The sequence below is a fragment of the Apaloderma vittatum genome, unplaced genomic scaffold, assembly GCF_000703405.1.
Source record: "Apaloderma vittatum isolate BGI_N311 unplaced genomic scaffold, ASM70340v1 scaffold21543, whole genome shotgun sequence".
NCBI classification, from domain to species: domain Eukaryota; kingdom Metazoa; phylum Chordata; class Aves; order Trogoniformes; family Trogonidae; genus Apaloderma; species Apaloderma vittatum.
This window is the reverse complement of record NW_009708941.1, coordinates 5,183-26,991: the sequence shown is the minus strand read 5'-3', so window position 1 is coordinate 26,991 and position 21,809 is coordinate 5,183. Positions and strand designations below refer to the sequence as shown.

The following is a 21,809-nucleotide window of genomic DNA, read 5'->3' as shown; positions in this document are numbered from 1 at the left end:
GTATCACTAAGAGTTACTGCCGTCTCCCCATCCACCCTGCACTTTGGTTGTCCTCTTCACATTCAGTGGATTTGTAGATATGGTGCAAGCACTTGCCTTGGATTTGCTGGAAATAGAACAACATTTTTTATGAGTTAATTGTTACTGACTAGATACTTCAAAATTAGTGTAGGAAAAAAGGTTAGTTACTTTCTTTACTTTATAGCTATCTTGTACTTGCCTAAAATCTAAGCAAGGTCTAAACCAGCAAGTACCATTCTCATGTATCCATGGACATAAATGTAACGTGATACCAGTGGAGATGGCCAAAAAGCACACGCTATTGATAAAGCAAGCCAAAGCCAATGAAGCTGAAGTTCAATTCTAAAAAGACTGTCTTTCTCTAATTGCCATTTGCACACATTCACAAGTCTGCTTTACCAGCACAGGAAGTCATACTGAACCAACAAAAAATAATTTGCAATTAACAATTAAAATGTTTAGTATTTATGTAATATGTACTTTGAATTTATATAATTAGAGGTTTCAGGTACATACCTGATTGAAGAAGTAACTTTAGATTTCAAAAGTGAAACTTATATTATCCTTTTTCTACACTGGGCACACTTTGTTTGCAACATCCTAATTTTTCTTTTCCCCAGGAATTAATTAACAACAAGTCATTTCAAACTACATGTCCTATATAGTTGTCCGCGCCTCCTTTCTTTCATTTCAGCAGTCCTACTGGACTTTTTTTTGCCAATATTTCCCCAACTAATACAGGTGCTTTGAAAGTATTTTAAAAACAAGTCCTTGATTAAGCTTTTTGAAAACTGAAATGCCACAAAGTCAACATACAGGAAGTCCTATTCACATTCTGAAATTCTTACCGGGAGCAACGTCTTTGTCCGTTTCCCATTCTATCGATCTTACAACGGTTCAGACTAGTTAGAGTTCACTTTACAGTGGATATTCTACATTCAAAAATACTAGCTGATCTTACTACTTCTAAAACAGGCACAACTATTCTAAATGCGGCAGCCAATACTGGTGCTGCAAGGTGCGGAAGTTTCTCACTTTTGCTCAAGGCCATATGAGAATTCAGGGTTTGGTTTCTTCTGATGTCACATTTTCGTTAAACTAACAACATAGCATATTAAAATCTTGCCAGAATCAACAAATGAGTGTGAGAACCAAAGCAAACATTTCATTAGCCTCTACACATGGAAAATCTACATCACACACATGAATAAGACTGCATGATGCTCAAGAGCTTATCACCACCGTCACCCCCCTGAAAATTCTACAGCTGAAAATGCTTTGTACTAGACTAAGAGCTATGCATACTCAGAAGTCACAGGTAGAAGCACAGGGTAGCAACTTATTTAAAATACAAACAAATATTTATTTGCATTTCCCATGCAGATCCTACAGTCTCTTAAGACTTGGGGCTTGAAGAAACACAGCAATGTTTTTAACCTTTGATTTATATCACAAGAGTTTTGTTGCAGGTTACAATAATGCCATTGCTAATCAAGGCTTCCTAAGCCAATTAATTCATAAAACAGCATCTTACTCTAATGCGAGTTTAGAATACACCAGAAATGCAGGATGAGATCCTGCCTTCAAAGACTCCTTATTGCACCTCATTCCTGTAACAGAGCTGGGTTTATGGAAATTAAGCAGGTCACTCATTTGGTCAAAGGGGATGAAGATACTTAGCATCTAAAATTAGATATTTTTTTTTTTTTCTAGAAGACAATCAGTTCTGCTTAGCTTAGCAGCTAAGACCTTGCAAAAAAACACAAAAACACCCCATTGTCAGCTGTGACATGCTTACTCTTCACACTAAAACAAAAGCAAGAAAAGAGACTTCAAGAGCATCACTATATTAATGGCCCTCAAAACTGCATGATGCTATAGATTACATGCATTCTACATCTTTGTTGAAGTAAGAGATTTATTTTATTCATTCACTTGTTTTGTGTCCTCTCCTCGTGGCTAAGTGATTGTATAATTACACTGAAATAACAGAAGTGGCATCTTTAAACAGTAGCTCAACAGCCTCAGTATCACGGTCTGCATCTCAAGAAGTGCTTGCAATTTAGTTTTCTCCCTAAAAGCACTTGACACACTAGCATAGTCCTGTAATTTTACTCTCTCTCCACAGGGTCAATACGAAAACATTGTGTATTTTTTTCTAAGACTCAAGCCTTAAGAAAGCAGTCTCCCTCTGTAAACACAAAAATATCTCAGCTGCCATGCAGATTGCCATTTTAGGGTGATTACATTACCCCATAACAACACTAATAAAATGTAAGAGTACTACTCTTTTTGCTCCTCCTTCTACTGTATCTGAAATGCTTGTATTTATCCAGGCAAATATTAACTACTTGGTTACAGTGCTATTTCGACACTGTGGTAATTCTTTTCTACATGAGGTTCAGTTTACAACCTATGGCACTTTAAATATAATGTATGTGTCACTAAGCTGTTACAGCAACGTGAGTTTGGCACGTTTCTGATGAGCATGAGGATGGAAAGTGGAGACTTCAGAGGAGTAAGTCAGTCACAGTGGCTGATATCCACCACTAATCTGCTACCTATGCACATCACATGCAGTTAGTATAAAATGATAACTTACATGCAAACCAGAAAGAGATTTTGTCTTCATTATTTATGCATCAAGAAATTTCCCTCCAAAGAGGAAATACAGTTGCAAGACACACAATGGTTAAAAGAGATGTGACTCAGAAATTAACACCGCACAGCTCGCAGTGATAGTGAGACCAGATACTGCTTCTCTAATCTCTAAAACAATTATGCTTCAGTATAAAACTTCTTACATATTGTGAATTTCAACAGGAACAAGCTACATACTTTTACTTACTAACTATTCATATTCAAGGAAGCAAAATAGTGCCTGGTCACAGTTGGAAATACATTAATGCATATCCTTTTATTGTATATCAAGCAGAAGTCAGAAATGTGCTTTTTTTCTTTCCCCCCTCAGATCATTTTCTCACATATACGTTGACCAAAAAATCAGTTTGGTGTATTTCTCCTTTCTGATGGCTAACACAAGATTTGTAGGAAATATATGTACTCAAATTTGCTTCAGTTTCTGCAGTTCATAGTGCAATTACCTCTACGGGTGTCTTCCAGTGGTTTCTTCAGGATTCTTCAGATAGCAACAGTGGTTTTTGGAACTTGCTTTGTATCCAAACTCGCTGCATTTTCACTTTTTTCTTCCTATTTACTTGTAATCGCCGATCAACTAAATTCTGTACTTCAGTTAACCCAGCCAAGTTGAACATGTTCCATACTTCATCTATTTTCTCATAGGAAGAATTATTTTAATTGATAAAAAAGAAAGACATTTATAGACTGTAGTAATTAACAACCTGCAGTTCAGCCAAAAATTAAACTAAATCTGGTTTGTGATCTGAAAGCTCAAGGAAACTGCCTGTAGGAAGTTTTTTTTGTTAGAAATTCATTTTTGCAGCTCTCGATTTATATTACTATAAAAAATGTTATGTTGAGGCCCAAACCACACTGGTTATTACAGATTCACAGATCCCCTTTCTTCAGCAGATTTGATATGCCAGGGCTGAGGAAAACAAATGCATGTCATTTGGTCACTGTTCATGTATTATCAAGACAAAGCTATTTCATCTGCCAAATGACAATCCACACATCTATGCCAATGTCATTACCTCCTCCATGTAAATCAGCATTGGAAAACTTCAAGCTTCTTTATCATGAGTAAGCACAAACCAAGACATTTAAAAACCGAGAAGGCTCTCTGAATTCAAGTGATTTCCCATATATGTCCTAGATCCTCCTCACTTCTAAAATTACTCTGGCTGCGATAAATCCTGATCCATCTCTATTGCTTTCAGTCTAAGTTGCAGAGGGTAACAAGAAAAAAGGAAGAAAAAAACCAAACTATTGTGATGCTCATTTTCAAAATTTCCAGTAGCTAGGCTAAAACATACCAGTCTAAACTGACTCCCAGCAGAACCAAGTCAGTGGGCAGGCAAAGAGCAATCGCATCCATAATCAGGAATTTAAGTTTAGCTTCCACGAAAAGAGCAACCTCACAGCTCATATTCACCAACATAGCAGAACAAAATAACACAGCACTACAAACTTCCGAGCATATTTATCTCAATTTTAAGAAAGAAATCAAGTACATCTTTAACTACCAGAATTTGAGCACACCATCAGGAACAAGATGCTTAGACAAACAGAAATTTTCAGTGATTTCTGCAAGCAATCTTGCAGGACCCCAGAGACAACAAGGGTACACGTAAAGGGAATTACTTTCCTGCGACAGTTAGCTTTGGGCTTTGTAAAAGCAGAGAATTAAGAAAAAAAGCCAGTAAAACCTTCCTTAAACTTCTGTTCTAAGGTAAGCTTTTATAAATCAAATAATCTTGAGACACTCAAACCGTTCTATAAAATTACATAATTTCATACCTTTGGTAAAGAAATACACCCTCGTTCCATCTCCTCGTACATAAAAATTTTCTGACAAGCAACGACCTAAGAAATTAGAGCAGTAATAAAAAAGGACAGGTCACTTTTTTTTTTCCAAAATAATTAAAATGAACAGTGAACTACAAAAACATTCAGGAATTACCTTTTTTAAAACGAAGTTGAGCTGTATCGTATCTTCCATAGTCTCGAAATAACAACATTCCTCCAGGTTTCAGTAGTTTAGCCAACCTATTTACAACCCCTTGCATCCTTAGAAAATAGATGACATACTGGTGAAATCTGCAAATACAACTGCTTTTTTCTAAATGCTTGGAACATACACAGATTTCCAAAACTACACTGAGAAGATGTGCCTATTTTACTACAAAAACACCAAGCACTAGTGAACTCTTTACAAACAAGCCTCTAAAGCAAAAATTTAAAAGGAACTGTAGGAGAACACAAACTGGAACAGAAAAGGAGCCCCTTTCCTTCACTTCAACAGATTAAAAGACAGTTTTTGAGTATATGGGTCAGGCATATACATGACCAACAGTGAATGAACTGTGTGCACTGGTGAGCTAGGCTGAGCCTTCTTGCTGTACACAGCAAAATCAAGGGCCTTTATGGAAGTATTGATCACACACACAAGAGCAGTATCTCCATGCCTAATGACTGAGGATGGAAAGAAGAATCTGAGTAGTACCTCAGGAGAGGAATCTGGCAGAACTGGAGATACTGCTAGTTAGAGAAGGAAAACCTGCACCCTCCAAAACGCTGACAAGTTTGTGAATCTTGGTAGTATCTAACATCAGCTCTTCCTTATCAAGATTAGGCGAGCCTGATGTATGCATAATAGGAATAAGCACCACATGCAGTACTCTTTCCTCTTCACTGGACCAGAGCATCTTCATTCTCACTTTTTAACCTTACCTTCGAGCTTATAAATATATTTGCATTACTCCGCAAAATACTAATAACTTCAGAACAAACTGAAGGACTCAAGTTTTCCACATTCATGAAAGACCACAAAAGGCAGTCTGCACCTGACAAGCTGCAAGGTAGAAAAGTCCGCTTGCCTAATCCAACCCTTCCTCCCACGGGGAAGCGGACAGATCGTGTGGAAGATATGGAGCCAGAGTTAATGCTAAATGAATGGAAAGGAAAGGCAGGGTGCTGTATCTGAAAAGAGCTAAAGAAGAGTAAGTCCTACTTTGCTCTACAAAATCAGCATACCCTTACTGTCATCCTTACAGCATCCCTGTCTCCCAGGTGGCCTTATCCCCGTGGCCCAAGAACGTCAGAACTCAAGCACTAATGCAATTTGGTCCTTACACAACAGCATTGCAGGAATCTTACTTTGATTTTTAAGGGACAGAAACAGGAGGTAGTCCAGCAGAAAATAATATCCTATCTTTAAACAAACAAACAAGAACAAAAAGCAGCATCCACTTTTTAAGCATGGAATTCCCTTAGAGGAAGCCAAGTGCTTTAGGAGTCATTCTCTCTGCTCGTGCTCCACACAGGCAACCACGTGTGCTGCCACAGACAGAATAGGCAGCACAGCCTAAGAATAAGAGACTGTTTAAGACAGGTAGTTGTGAACAGGATTACAAACTTTCCCTAGATAAACACAAGTTTTGTGCACATACTAAAAAATGTACATGCACAAAAAGTGAAAGTGCTTTGAGAAATCTCATCCTGTAGGACCAGAGCACATGAATTATAAACTTCAAAGAAGGTTTAATGCCTTTCAAACACTGCAACTAACTTTTAGAGGGGACTTCTAGGAGAATTGTAGTGTATTAAAATGGGGTATAGGAGTAGGAATTACCAAAACCTAAACGTGATAGCTTGAAGAGAAAACACTGAGTAACAATTGTGCTGAATACAAATGTGTCCCTCTCTTGTATAACTTCCAGGTCTCCAAAGAACCTAAGCTCTGCATCACCATTCTCTGGGTTTTCTTTTTCATTTTCCACTTTCAAAGTTTCCAGAAAAAAACGTATTCCAAGCAAGATGGATCTGGATTATAATTGCCTTTATGCACTCATTTTAATTCTATGAGATAACACTAGTGACAAACAAATCTTTGGAAAGTCGGTCTTACAATACAGATAATTACATGGAAATCTCTATGTGTCTATACACATACACAAACACAAGAGCATCCATGTCAGCCTTTAGATAATGACATGGGGAGGGAAAAAATCTCTCCCCGCAAAAGACATTCTGAAATGACTAATAGGAAAAGATCCACAGAAATTCTGACAGAACATCTGAATATCTGATTAGTGCTTCTATAGGCAAAGCAATTGAATGAATGCGTCTCAATTGTCCGATTTCTCCCTGGCAGCATCACCACAGTTACAGAGATCTGAAGTCTACTGCTTGAATTGTTTTTGAAATCTGGACCCAGGTTTTCAATGACTCATGCGCTCATCTCTGAGCAAACAGGAAGGAGCAATATCCTATATGAGAAAGATTTTTCTGTAAAGCTAATCATTAATAACTCAGGCAGGGAAAAACTTCTCGGACTTAGGCAAATACTGTTCTGTTTGCCAAGTCCTTTTTAACAACATCCTTAAAGTAATAAATGTATTACCACACATACAGCATGTATTTCCCTTCATATGATCTAGTTAAAGGAAGAATCAAGTTGTTTAATTTACATGCCCTCTTTTGCAATTTTCTCTTTTAAAAAGGGCATTTTCACAACGAGACAGCCTAACAGCCATAAAGTTTGGTTCATTAGACACTGAGAGACGCTAGTAACAAGGTTAACAGCACTCAACACTATGCATGAAAATTAGATCAAGTTTTCTTAATCCAAACAAGTTACAATATTCTGAATGCATTTTCTTTCAAAAGGCCTGCGTGGAAGCATTTGCAGGTGGCTAAATCAGCAAACTAAGTCTTTACCAACATGCTGTAAAGTGCTAAACCATACATGTTTGCGTTTGATAATTAAAAATAATGTTCTTCTAGAAGACCAGTGGTCTGCTTTTTTAATTTGCAATTTTCTTGAGTCGTTGTCACTTTTAAACTACGGGTGTATTTAGTTACACTATACCCATTGTATTTTGATGGGAGACAGGAGGCTCATTAATGAATTAACCTACAATGGGAAAAAGCATTTAAAATACCTTGTTTGATATATATCACTAAATAATAAATTAAAGATTCATCATCGTATTTTGCTATTCTTGAAAACCTCCAGTGATAAGAGAGATTCAACCCGTTTGCTTTGCCCTTTAGTCTTCATTTACCTGTCAGGATGAATAGCAGAGAGCACAAAGACAAGGAGAATGACATCCAGGATCTCATCTGGAAAAGGATAGGGTAAAGCATCATCACACACATCATGAACAAAGGCAGAACACCAGGCTGAATTGTAGGACGAATGTGACTGTCAGGAAAAAGATGAAAAGAAGCACAGAGAGAACAGTAGTAGTTAATACGTTTACTGTGACTCAAGAAACTTTTTTTCTTCAATTATTCAGCATTGTAAAACATCTCATATAAAAGCCTATTCTGTTGGTATCTTACTCAAGCTGAGAAGCAAGCGCACTGATGGTATTCATTCCTCTCTGCATAGAGTAAGACTTTGTTCTTTGGAATATTGAAAACTTCAGTTAAAAGTTGTCAAAGCCATCATATTCTTTTTCATGAAGATGGCTTCCTGGCAGCCTCCTGAATTACAGGCTTATGAGGTACTCTAAAGCGAGCACATGAATTACCTTTACCAGCTCCACCGCTCCTGAAGCAAAATCACAACAGTACAGAAAGGTTCCAGGTGTATTGCTAGGAAAACAAAACCAACATGAGTTAAAAAATTATTATTGTAAAAGATGAAACTCTACATCAGTGTTCATGGAACTACAGAGGGCCCTTTGGGGTTCTCCACAGGTTGGATCAAGCATGCCTTATTGATGTCTAGCACATGGAAAGCCACAGAGGTTGTAATGAACCAACAGGGCAGACAAATTCATAAGAATACCAACAGGCAGGCAGTATAAAAAGGAGAATTACAGCCTTGTCAGGGAGGAAGGGAAAAGGAAAAGAAATAAGGTCACAGAGGGCTATCAGGATTGATGACAATGTCCTAGTGTTGGATTACATAAATGGACTTGAATAGGTGACATTTTCTTACAGAAGCACTGCAGTAAGTCTCTGTCATTAGCCCATCTATGCAGTTTAATTAGCAATATGATTTGGGCAGGAGTGGGGTGTTGCAAAAGTCACCCACAGTTCTGTAGAGGTTTGGGTTCCCATGTGCCATCTTACTGCACTTTTGATTAGACTGAGTGGTATTGGTTTTTTCCTTCCATTATCCCCTTTGTTTTGTAAGCCAAGATGAGTAAGAATTTTCTGTAGCAGTGTTTTTCCTTCCTTCCCCATCCAAGAACAAGCCCGTTGCAAACTTTCTCTTACCATTCATCAGATGCTAGTAATTCTACAGAGAAATTTTTTTTACCTCCAAAAAATTCTTTTAAGAGAAACTGAACAAGCCCCTCAAAACCTACTGAGGGATGACTTCAGTGTCAACTTGCAATCAATTAATCTCTCTTAAAACACATGTGAGGCTTTGAACAGACAGTTTCTTTAGAAAGGGAATCAAACTGTGGCCTGTAAGATCTCACAGTATACACAACTGAGTTAGTGACCTCTCTCTGAGGACTCAACAGGAGAATCCTTGTGGACAAAAATATATTCCATCCCTGTTGCTGAGCAAAAATTTTATCAGCTCTGTGTCCACTATGAGAGTTGGTGAGTTTAGATATTTATCATGGATGAGGATAAGCAGCCAGGCCTTGGACCCAGGCAGTTCCTTGGGAGAGGTTAAGCTGATTACCTAACTTGTTATGATGTCATCTCAATTTCTTTTTTAAAGCAAAATAGGAGCTATGTACAAAGTCAACTTAAAACAAAGATGCAGTTTGATCTGGGTGGTGATTTCATGATGCACTGTATTAAAAAGCAGTAACTTAGATTTTAAGGGGGGCAAAGGGAAGCAGTTTAAAAGTTACATTACAAACCTAAGTGGAAAATAATTTTGTAGCCAGGGTATACTCACACTTGACACTGGCTGCTTCTTATATGCATACAAAAGTCAATTTTTATATTAATAAATTCAGAGTAAACCCAACTGTGCTATAAATCAAGCCTGCTAAGAGATAAGAGATGTTTCCATCAGCTCATAGACAACACAAATGTGTGAGTTGTTCAATGTACCAATCAATGTGATTGACTGAAAGATGTGCGTAAGAACAGAAATTTCCAGGAAAAACATCTAATGAGTGGATTCTTAATTATCAGAAATGCCAACCTATGACTAATGCCTCCTGTGAGGAAAACACAAAAGATGGTCTCATCTTTTTTAATACAGCCACATGGTATCTTTTCCCTATATAGTGTTACTTTTCAAACTTTTCACATGAAATGGGGCTCCCTGTTCATTATATATATGCAGTTTAAAGCAAAGCATTTGTTTAGGGATGACAACGCATTGCTAACACTAACAGGTTTCATGTATGACCCTGATACATCACTCAATTCCTCTTGCTTTCTGTTTTCATATCTGCAAAATGGAGGATATTTGTATCGGGGTGATGCCAGTAATCAGAATTCATTATAGAATAATGAACTGTGCTGTACTCAAGCTCTTGGAGGCACAAGTAAAAAATACACACACGGCTTTTCCAATAAAACCTTCCTGCCTAGAGGGAAGGGAGGACATGCTGTTGTAACAGCTTTTTCTAAAACCGGAAACTAAGTGGATTAAGATGCTTCAGGGAATTAAGTAATGCAATACAAGACTTATGTTTTCCTTGACACTAAAACCTGAAGCAATATGACAGTGCACCAGCCAAATTCGGAAATAATACAACTTCTTACTAGTAGGTCACGTGCCATTATCTGTTGTCTCTGACTTTGCTTTGGAAGAGGTATCTGGTAGCTTTATGATGACAAGAGAATACTTCACCTACCTGAGATTAACTACAAGAAATCAGGTGCCTGAATGTACCTGACAACAAACCTTCTCAGCAAATATGGTCTCCCCAAGGCCAGGGTTAGCTAGTATGAAGAGTCTTTGTGTACTAATGTTATCTGTACATTATCTGTGGTCTACAAGAAGTCAGAATTTCAGGGCTGTAAAAGAGTCCATTCAGCACTTCTTGCAGCATTGGTCTAGCATCAACATTTGAAGAAAATTAAGACGATGAGAACAGAACTGTCAGACCTGAAAATCCAGCACTACGTACCACAGAACTTTCAAAATAGGAAAGACACTGTTTCCAGCACCACAACCAACCTAAAATCAGAAGAGAGACAAAATGTTAAAATAAATGAGCAAATAAAATCTCACTGTTTGGGGTTTTTTTTGTCTTAAATTAGTTGATAGGTAAGACCCATGAGACTTGAAGGGACATTGGACAGAAGCAGTATAAACAGCTCACACCACAATTCTCCAGTCCCTTCTATGATCATGTTTCTCTCCAATGCCTTTCTAAAGTTAAGAGAGAATCCACCTCTCAAACCGCATCGGAAAATGCAACATTCTCATCCAATTTCACCATTTGGCAAGAATGCCAAGTGTACTTAAAGTACTTGCACTTTAAGACAGAGCACTTTAAGACAGAACTTAGGAAACAGAAACTCAGCTATCAGTGAAAATAGAAACTGATAATCTAGCCATAAATTCTGATTCGGGAGAAACTTTAATGCAAAAACAAGTTTCTGCCATAAATTAATGTTGTACATCTAATTCTAAATGTTTACTTTCTTCATATTTACTAAGAATCTTTACCAGGCTTTTGAGCAATTAAGAGGAGTTGTATATGATAGGCAGAATACATGCAGTGCATTACCTCTAATATTCTGTAAGTGGCATCACTGCCAGGGAAGGATTCTAGCCTGCCAAATTCTTCTCCACAGTTTTTGCCCTGAGGATTGTCAGTAAGAGATTTTGCTTGGGTTTTACATATGTATCCCTGTACAGATGTAGAACCACCTCCATAACTTTTCTTCCAATATTTTTCTCCTTCCTCAAACATTTCATTTTCTTGGGAAAAACAGTTGGTACTATTTATTTTTGTGTGTTTGAAAGATCTTTCTTCTGTTTTCAACTCTTCTCTCCTTTTTTCTGGAAGAATTTCTGGGAACTCCAGAAACAGCCAATTGCGATCCTTGAAAAAGTTATTTTTATGAGTCTTGTAAAATTCATTCCAATATTTACTGGCTTCTCTCTCATATTTATCTGAAATTAAAGCAAAACAAAAACTTAGTGAAAATGAGCTTAGCTACAAAATACTGTAAAGCAACATGGAGCTTGGACCCCAAATTTACAGTTTAAAAGTACATAGTTTCCCACATAGTACACATTTAAATAAAACCATATGGATATTGGATCTTACCTTAATCTGTGCTCAGAATAACTCCCATGAGGGTTTAATCACATTTTATGTCACTTAGGATGGAGCAGACAGGCTTTCTGCATAATTTTTTTTGAAATGCAGTGACATAATAAAGCAGTACCACCAAAATATGCAATCATAAGTTTTTTAGACAAGCTTTCATATCTTAAAATATAAAAGCAATGCATTTTCATCTTTTCGACTGACCGTTCTCCATGCTTCTCCTATTCAAGAAACACTAAAGTGAAACTAATTTCATGCTTTATGAAACTATGAACAATTATAAATTTGTTAGTAGCTAGTCATTTAAAAATCCCCACAACAATCGAACCATCAGAAATCCAATTTTGGATTCCAGAACTGTAGTGATAAATGCTACTGCATAGCCAATAGAGAGTAATCCACTCTTAAACATTTAACAATGCAGTTTTGACAGAAAATAACAATACAGTCAGAAGCAACGTATTGTTTTTCTTACTTTCAAAACACTTCAGAGGGTCTTACAATGGACCTTTGTGTTCATTTTTAATTCATAAAACAGTCTCACTGAATGTTAGAATGTCAAAGAATAGGACTGGAAGAGATTTTAATCAGTCAGGGAATTCATACTCCTTCTCCTAAGAAATTTCACTGAATCACAGAATGTTGGGGGTTGGAAGGGACCTGAAAAGATCATCTGGTCCAACCCCCTTGCCAGAGCAGGATCACCCACAGCAGGTCACACAGGAACGTGTCCAGGTTGGTTTTGAATGTCTCCAAACAAGAAGACTCCACAACCTCCCTGGGCAGCTTGTTCCAGTGCTGTCACCCTCACAGTGAAAAAGTTTTTCCTAATATTTTTGTGGAACCTCCTATGTTCCAGCTTGTACCCATTGCCTCTTTGTCCAATTTGTTCTTAAAATACTACCTTTCATTTAGGTCAGATGGCTTTCTTCAGTAACATATTACAGTTCTTCACCGTCTACATATTTAGAAATCTTTTCCACTAACTAACCTGAAATGTCATTATTGCAATTTAAGCCCAGTAATTCTTGTTCCATTAACCAAGCAGATAAAGCAAAGATTACTCAGTTCTCTTTGCAGCACCTGTTTACTTATTTGAAGTCTTTTACTATGCCTCCCATAAACAATCTCTCTTCTTGATAGTCTAAATCTATCTCTTCTTTTTTTTCACTGAGGTCATGATTTTTAGACTTCTGATAATTTTTATTTGTCTTTTCTAGATTCTCTCCAACTAATTTACTACTTTTGGGTGCTGTACTCTGGTAAAGGCATTATCAAGGCAGAGTAAAAGGAATATTTTATGAGGCTTACAGGCTGCAATCCTGTTTATAACTCCCAGCTTGCCATTTTGCAACAGCATGACACTGCTGATTCAGCTAGTGATTCACCACAGCCTTCAGATCTGCAAAATGACTACCTAGCCAATTGTTCCAGGACCTAGTATTTTTTCAAGGAATTATTCCTAGGCAAATTATTCTGCATTTATTTTTAGCAAATCTATATATTTCAGATCCTTTTCTTCCACAATTTGTCCAGATCTTTCTGATTCCTAACACCGTCCTTCACCATACTTGAAACATCTCTTCATTTCAAATGATCTTCAAGTCTCCTGTTTCCTAAGGTCACTAAGGAAAATAGCAAGCAGAACCAGACACGAAACAAGATGTTTCTGCGTCCAGCACAGCCTTTCATTCTGAAAGGACCTCTCTAGGCACTCACTCACCCAAAAGCAGTTTCATTAGCTCTCGCTTGCCTAACTTGCTTGTGAAAATGTCAAGTAAAGCAAGTCAGAAGCCTGACTAAGGATAAATTTCAGCATGTCTGTTGTTTTTTTTCCTTATCCTTAGGGCTTGTAACTTTCTCCAAGAAGAAAATTAGCTTGATTTTACATGATTTATTCGTGAAAAATATTTCTTGGCTAGTATTCATCTCATTTGTTCTTCCAAAACCAGTGTCTGCAAGCTCTGGATTATCTCTTCCAGTATTTTTCCAGGAATTGAAACTAATTTTCTGATTCTTCTCTTTTCCCAACTCCCTTTTTAGAAAAACTAAATACTCTCTTTTCTGTTCTTCCAGTCATCCACATATTCTACAGACATACTTTGCAACCTGTTCCTTCTCAGTACAAGAACAAGATCTTTCCTCCTTCTCACTAACACTAATTGTGCTAGCCACTGGACTGCAGCTAACCCTTTCAAAGGAAGGCTGATGAAAAGATAAGAAATACAGCTTTTCAATGTTCTTTTGTTGATGGCTTTCCCTTCCTTGTCTCTCCTAAGTACCAAACCAAATCTTTTTGGTTTTTCCACTCATTCCCAAAGCATTTACAGAACCGTTTCTTGTTACTCCTGATGTCTATTGCTAAGGGTACAGCATATAATGTGTTGCCTTTTTTATTTTGTCCCTACTCACACTGACCCATTAATTCTTTTAATAAAAATGCACTAAGTAAATATACAGTGCATTTCTCCAACTCCTCTCATTTAAATCTTAACATACCATGTCCAAAATTGCTACAGCTTTTCAGAGATAAACAAGGCTGAGAATTATCATTAGAGGCACAGACAAGCAGTGGGAAGTGGCAAGGAGGAGGCAGAATGTCTTGTCCTAGAAATCTGCATATTTTTTTTTAAGTTAACATTTAATACATCCAATTATATTATTAAAGGGCAAGACCCAGTCATGTAGAGTAATTGTACAGACTTGTTTCATAACATAAGTGCAGAGCTAGTTGTGGTCATATATACCATATATACCATATATATTTCACTAGTGTGAGTTGCAGTCATAGATAGCTCAGTATAAAAACAAACCTTCTACTCAAAAGGTTCTTAAATCATTATCACCCCTTGTTGTAGTCACTGCTCTTCTACAAGAATGCTCAGAACCCTTGTACTTAAAACTCCCACCAAGTTTTCCAGATTTCAGAACTAAAGGAAAGCAATGGCTAAAGTCAGCTTTTCGGATTGTATTGGTATTACATCAGTTCAAGTGAAAGAACACTTCACTTGCCATTCTTCCACTCCTGCACCACCATGGAATAACCACATATGCACTAAACTTTCCAAAGCATGTAAAAATAGCAAAATTAATAACTAATTAAAAAATAGCAAAATCTTTTGAGACAAAAACAAAAATCCCTTAGTCAACTGGTTTTTTCTCTTTAATATAACCTGTCACACACTACCAGGCATGCCTGAGAAGAAAGTGGACATGCTAAAAAGTAAATAAAATTCCTAAATGTAATATCATGAGTTCATTCAGTTTAACTTCTCTTAATTTAACAAGGTTCACCAGAAGTATTATGTTTTAGTGATATAATATTATTGTTGAAATCTGACTTGTCTTTTTCCCCTTACTGTAGTTTCTGAGGCTCCAAAATAATAACCTGCTCGTTAGCTTCAGCCTAGTTCACTCTTTAAACAAACAGCCAAAGTGTACTTCCACTTGCAGAACAAAGCTGAAGCTTGCTGAAGGAACACTATCAGCAATGCTCACCTGTTCAAGTTCTAACAGAGGGGCATTCATACAAAATGTCCTTGGATTCTTGTATTTCTTGGCAATAGACAAATGCCTGATTATTCCGTTTCTCACTAGCACAGACTAAGTTCTAATTGATTGTGGATGAAGAATGAAAGGTTCCACAAGCCACATGGTTACACAGCTTACTTTTCAATTATGAGCTCTTTTTCAACTTTTTATACAACCCAATGAAAATATCAGATGCAATTTACTTTTAAAAGCAAACACTGGACTCCTGCATCCAGATAAAGAATGCAAGAAGTAACAGAAAATGGACGGATGACAATCCCAGAGCATTCAGAATGCCAAAGGGCACACAATCCAAGACACGTTCACAGCTAATTCGAATAAACTTCAATATGTGCCCTAGTTACATTGACGAAACAGAGTACAGGATCATAATGTTGCTGTCTTATTTGACAAGTTCAAGATAGGTTAAATAAACTGAGGACCAGGACATCCAAGTAACTGTTTTCAGAATATCCTTCCAGTAAAGGAACAAATTAAGAACCCAGTATTCTACATACAACCAAACTGATACCAAGCTTTAGTATAATTTTTTAATCCTACAGTTCAGCCTAGCATTTAGTTTGCCAGTTGGAACGTAGAGCTATCATTCTTCAGAAATGCAGAATACATTAAGTTTCCTCTCTGAAGACACGCATGGAATTCCTTAATCATTTACAGAGCAGACTGCATGATGTATTGGAACCCTTCCACACAAAGTGAACACGCTGCGTCCTGAAGCACTCCCAGCTCGGTCTGGCCAGGGCAGCGAGCTGGGACCAGCTGGGACCAGTGCGACTTTCATGGCACTTAACTGAAATATGGTGCAATGTACAAACACCAGCTCTCTGAACAGCCCACAAATCACTAAAAAGCACTTGCACATGGGAACTTTCACCCACAGCACTCTAGCTGCCTGCGGCAGAAACTTTATTCTAAAGGGCTGCAAAAGGAGCCAGAACTTGCAAGTGCACCATGCTGATGTACTTGTTTTACATAGTGCCTATTCCCCCCTCCCTTCCAAATGCAAAATTGCTCAAGTAACTGGATTGCTAGGAAAACACATTTTGGGACAATCTTTTGAAGCAAAAGAGGGGGGAAAAAAACCCAAACCAACAAATTTACACAAGAATATAGAAATAAAAAGAGTGTTCCTGGATTTTAAAGCATCTTTAAATGGTTTAATTAATAGCATTAAAATAGAAATTTTTAGGCCATTATGAATTTGTTACCTTGGTCTTCCCATTGGACTTTCACGAGTGAGTTCTCTGCTGCTTTTTTCTTGGCTTTCTCCTCTTCCTCTTGTGACCACTGCATGTGGTCCCTGCAAAAGGCAGTTGAAGAACCAGCCTTTAAATAGGGTTTTGCATAATCTTTTTTTCTCAGGGAAAAAGAGCCACAAATTAGCTACACTGTCTAAAACACATTTTCTTTTTGAATGCAAGCAAATGAATGCAAGGACACTGACAGTTAAAAACTAAGTTTCAGTGTATGATAGAGAAAAATTAATTACTAGTTATGTAAAATTTAAGTGATTAAGAAAAATCTTCCAAGAGCATTTTTTTTCTTAATAATAGGGTTAACACATACCTTATAAATTGAGTGTGTTTATAGGAACGTATTTTGAGTATCTCATTAGAATTGTGTTTAGCTGAATATAGTAATAGACCTAGCAACAAACACCCTGATGTAAGAAACTTCTTATATTACAAATGTTTATGACAAAGAACAAGGGTCATTTAGCAATGGAATCAGCTGTTCCTGAAACAGGGGGCAAAATCCACCTATTCAAGTGGAATGGTAGAATTGATGAACAGGATTTTACTTAATTGGGGAACAGAGATAGCAAACATTTAGAAAAAAGAATGAGGCATTCCTAAGAAAAGACAACCAGTGCTGCAATTGTTCCAGAGTCTATCTGCATTTGTGTGAAGTGGTTAACTAAATGTTATATTTATTCATTAAATGGTCACAGAACCAAGCCAAGATCTGACCCTGATAACTAAAGTGCCTTCCCAGCAGATTGTCTGGGGGGAGTGCCCAAAAACATGCTGCTAGCAGCTTTTAAAGCAAGTCAGCTATCTCTCCAAACCATACAGTCTGAACAGTTTTAGAAATCAGAATAAATCAGTTAATATAATTCAAGTAATCTTTTAGATCCTAATCCTACTGAGATCAATTAACTGAAAGCCTGTAACTAAAATTCCATTGGTTACTATGGGAAAAGGAACAAGGTGTCAACCTGAAGAGAGCTGATTTCTAAAAGCTAACAAGCATCTTCCTGTTCTATGCTCGGTGACATATAGGTAATTTAATTCTTAGACCTTCACTGTTCCTCTTTTTTGTTAATTGTGGGAGTCTAATTGGTACATATTTGTCTGCTTGCCTCAGACTAGATTTCCGCATCTCTACTGAAATATTTCTCATTATTGTCCCCAGCAGGTTGTCTCTCCCCTTCCTTTCGTATACCAAATGTCCCTGTGCAGTGTCAAGGCTCTGACAGGCGTTAGTAGACTAAAACTGAATGACTGAAGCATTACTAGGCAGCCATTCTCTTGGAACGACTTGCTTCCCTCGCTGCTCTCGCCGTTTTCAACCTTGCCTATTCTAGCAAGCTGAAACCAAGGACTATGCAGATGGCAACGGCACCCGTCAGAAGGGCTGACTGTATGACTTGCTGTGGTATAAGCTTTAGCCCATCAATTCTGATCCATCATGGTGTGTCTGCCAGAGCTCTACACACAATACTGTAGGTGCCTGAAGTCCCTCATCTTTATCAACAACTTTTCTTCCTTTTGTCCCTCCTTGAAAACTCATAAAACTGAAGAAAGATCTCTTGGCTCTTTCCTGGAAATTTCTGCACAGAAGACCCCAAACAACAGCAGCACTTCTTGACCAAAATATGCAAAAGAGGCGACATAGCGTAGTTCTTAAGCAAACTATTTACATAGTTCAAATGAGGCAGCTCCTTCAGCAGTACAAGATGGCAGGAAGACAGGATACAGAATTGTAGGCACAGAGGTATTTAAACACAGAAACATTTTTAAGATTAACATTGACAGCAGCAAAGCAAGTATCCATTTTAACCACACACCAGGAATTGTTACCATGAGTAGGCCTGACATGAGACCAAGCAATGCTACTTCCAATTCAGCTTATCCAACTTATCCCTTTTCCATTAACTTTGCTAACATAGATTTTAATTATTTCTGAAAACTAACATATGAAAACCATGCCAATTACTGACCTGAATAGAAGCAGACATTTTTTGCTCCCATGTTTAGCATCGTTCATTAGTTCTCTCTCAAAATGACAGAAAAGCACCACAGTAAATATCTAAAGCATTAGTTCCCAAATTTAATTTGCTTAGTATTCCTAGCAGCAACGGTAGCAGCTCTTGACCCCTGCCAATTCACACACAGGCAAAAGAAGGATGCCGCTTCATGAAGTACCAAAGATGATAAGTGAAAATCAAAAGGAAATAAATCCCCATACATCAAAGCTAGGGAAGATGGATCTCTTAGCTCACCCTTCATCACCCCTTTAGCTCAACCACCACTCATCCTGATCCCCCTTGTTTCCCTTGTGAGGACTCTGCTGATCCAGCCAGCTTCAGGTTCAGGGACCTCCCCTCACTTCATAGCCAGGTTCTTGATTTATCAAGACCTTCGCAACTTCCATGCAGCCTCTCCTCCAACTTGGTTTCACTTGTTTTCCCATGTGAACTAAGACGCATCTGCAGATACAATCTCAGAACAACCCTGCTCCTCTCAATCCCATCTTCACGATCCATCCCACCTACATCACAGTTTGGTAACTCTCTATTAATCTGTCATCAAATGCTAGTAAGAAAAGCTGAAGCCACACATGATCAGTTATTTGGAAGGAGATTTAGAAATGAAACAAAACTGAGTTTCGAGATACAATGTTATGGATTAAGGGTAGCCTTCTTCTTAAAATCTTTTCCTACCTAGACCATAGAGCCTACATCTGAATTGAAACTCACATAGTGAAAGCATTTTTCCACCTAGTAGGAGGTCCTGAGTCTGGAAGATGCTTAAGAACTACATCACATACAGATTTGTGAAACACAGAGATAAACTTCACACTACATATATATAGATAAACATAGATAAACACAATAATGAGCCAGCTTCCCTGGCCAAGGAATTTATAGAGGTACAGCTAACTTCAGATTTGTCCTTAAGGTGGTATGTGTTGGGGACCATGGCTTGGGGACATCTAGTTCAGAAACAGGTGACAGATCTATTCGCACGTCTTACCTCATGAGTTAAGCCCTAAAAGAGTAATGAAGATATAAGTTTATTAACCAGAAGACAATCTTCTGTGTCATAATTCTTCTCTTAAGACCCTTTTATGAATCAGAATTTTATTAAAGAAATTTTTGAAATAATTCAGATTAAAAAGTCAAATGTACCAAAGGTTATTCTTTTTAGTAGTCTATTTTGCTTGCTAATTTTAAAAAATCCAGCAAGTTGGAAAATTCATTTCAGAACAAAAGCTTATTCAGTAACTTCTCTGACAGCTGCCTGCATGGGATACCTCTGAGGAAGATATAAGAACTGCAAATTACTTTTATGAAGTAAGCTTAAGCCTTGAAACTTGACATCTGTTACTCTTTTGGTTACTGTTAGCCACATCCAGCCACTTCTCTACTTTTGCTAAATCCTTGCTCTCGAAAGTGACATGTGATAGAATTCAAAAATATATTTTAAAATTATGTAAAAAAATATTTTCTTGGTGTAGCTTCTAAACTCCCCAAACTCTTTGCTACGCCATTCTTAAGTTATGAACTACAGGAATAAAAATTCATAGTCTTCCAAATATCTTGGGTAGATATTCTTCGACTTTCCAGATAGATTGAGATTTTCTTCAATCCTGCTAATGCTTCCTGTATCACTTACTCATTTTTGTATTCATCTCCATTCCATGGTCAAAAATCCCAGCCCTTTCAGCCTTAGTCTTCCCACTGTGTTGACTAGCATTCTCACATTCTGAGCCTCCATTAATCATAAAAATACCTTTTTTGAGATGGAAATGTACTGATGCAAATCAGGGCCATTCATGTTCTTGTTAACATTTACATGTTAATGTTTTCTCTGTTATTATATCACTTATTTAAGATTCAATTGACTTTTTGACAGCTGTGCACTGTATGCAAATCTCTGTTGAACTATCTGAAACACCTTCAGTATGCCTTTACATGAATACAAGTAATTTACATGTTCCTTTTGAATTGGTGTTGATTTTAGAATACAGTGCTAATCCAATATGCAACATTATTTTGCCTGAGTAGTAACTTTCTGCCATTATAATATGGACTAATCCTCTACGTTTTCTGTCTCCTAATTAGTTACTGATCAATAACAACATTTTGCCTTTAATCCCATGACTAACTACTTGCTCAGCAGCTTTTTATGTAAGTCACCAAAAACTCATAACTGTCAGGTTACTTGTGAGAGTCTCAAGTTCTCTCTAGTATCACCTTTCAACATCTGTTCTGGCAGTCCATTGCTATATATACACACACCCTCACATCAGTACTCATCATAATAAATAATATAGAAAAACATATTAAAATTAGCATTGAAGAAACATCTCACCACATGTTATGCTCAAAAACCTTAGAAGGATCAGTTAAAATTCGTGATCCAAGGGGAACAGCTGGTCGTCTACTACTTTGGTGTCTCCGATGTACCTTGCTTTTCTTCAGACAGAAAGCAGAAAGCCTTGTAATGAAATTCATTTTGTTCAGAGACCTGAAAACACAATTAACTCAAATTACAGTTTTGCTGTAACTTAATTATTTATGTCACTTACATGAGAAACTGGTCAAATAATCAAGTACCAGTATCAACTTCAGTAATAATCTTTTACTATAATATTAATTTAAACGCTTTTTAGAAAATAGCAACATGTCTTCAGCGTGCTGAAAGCCCAAATAATCACAAAGTAGGCTACTGGAATGAAACCAGCTGAGAGATAAATTATTTGGTATCATTTCAAATCCTATCAGGCAGGAGGAAAAAAAAAGAAGAAAGAAAGAAATACAGAGCAAGACAATAAACCAAGTGTTAGACTGTACCTTTAAGAAGACAAGCAAGAAACCATCAGCACAGAAACCATTTGTTCTAGCGGGCACCTACTGTCATTGAGATTGACATTTTTCACCCCACTCACTAGCTGATCGTCTTCCAAAGATTTCATTCTAAAACTGTGACTGCTTTTATGCTTTTAGATCGGAAATTAAAGATTTATATTTTTTTAAAGGTAAACATTATGCAGAAAGGAAACCTTCCAAAACTCCTGCCATAAATTCTCCTGATCCTCGTTCAATGTCCTCTTTGAAATGAATGGGTTTAAATGTTACATTTCTGT

General features: G+C 37.3%; 1 protein-coding gene across 1 annotated transcript; it reads right to left on the bottom strand.

The window, feature by feature from the left end:
* Nucleotides 1-3,152: 3,152 nt before the first annotated feature.
* On the bottom strand, nt 3,153-21,186 carry METTL8 (methyltransferase like 8). The gene is made up of 9 exons (XM_009866752.1): nt 21,035-21,186; nt 16,643-16,734; nt 11,334-11,722; nt 10,728-10,777; nt 8,202-8,265; nt 7,731-7,870; nt 4,625-4,731; nt 4,462-4,527; nt 3,153-3,310 (listed from the first exon to the last, which is right to left on the bottom strand). The coding sequence occupies exons 1-9, from the start codon at nt 21,175-21,177 to the stop codon at nt 3,153-3,155; spliced, it is 1,209 nt and encodes a 402-aa protein (XP_009865054.1). The 5' UTR covers nt 21,178-21,186.
* Between the last annotated feature and the right edge of the window lie 623 nt (nt 21,187-21,809).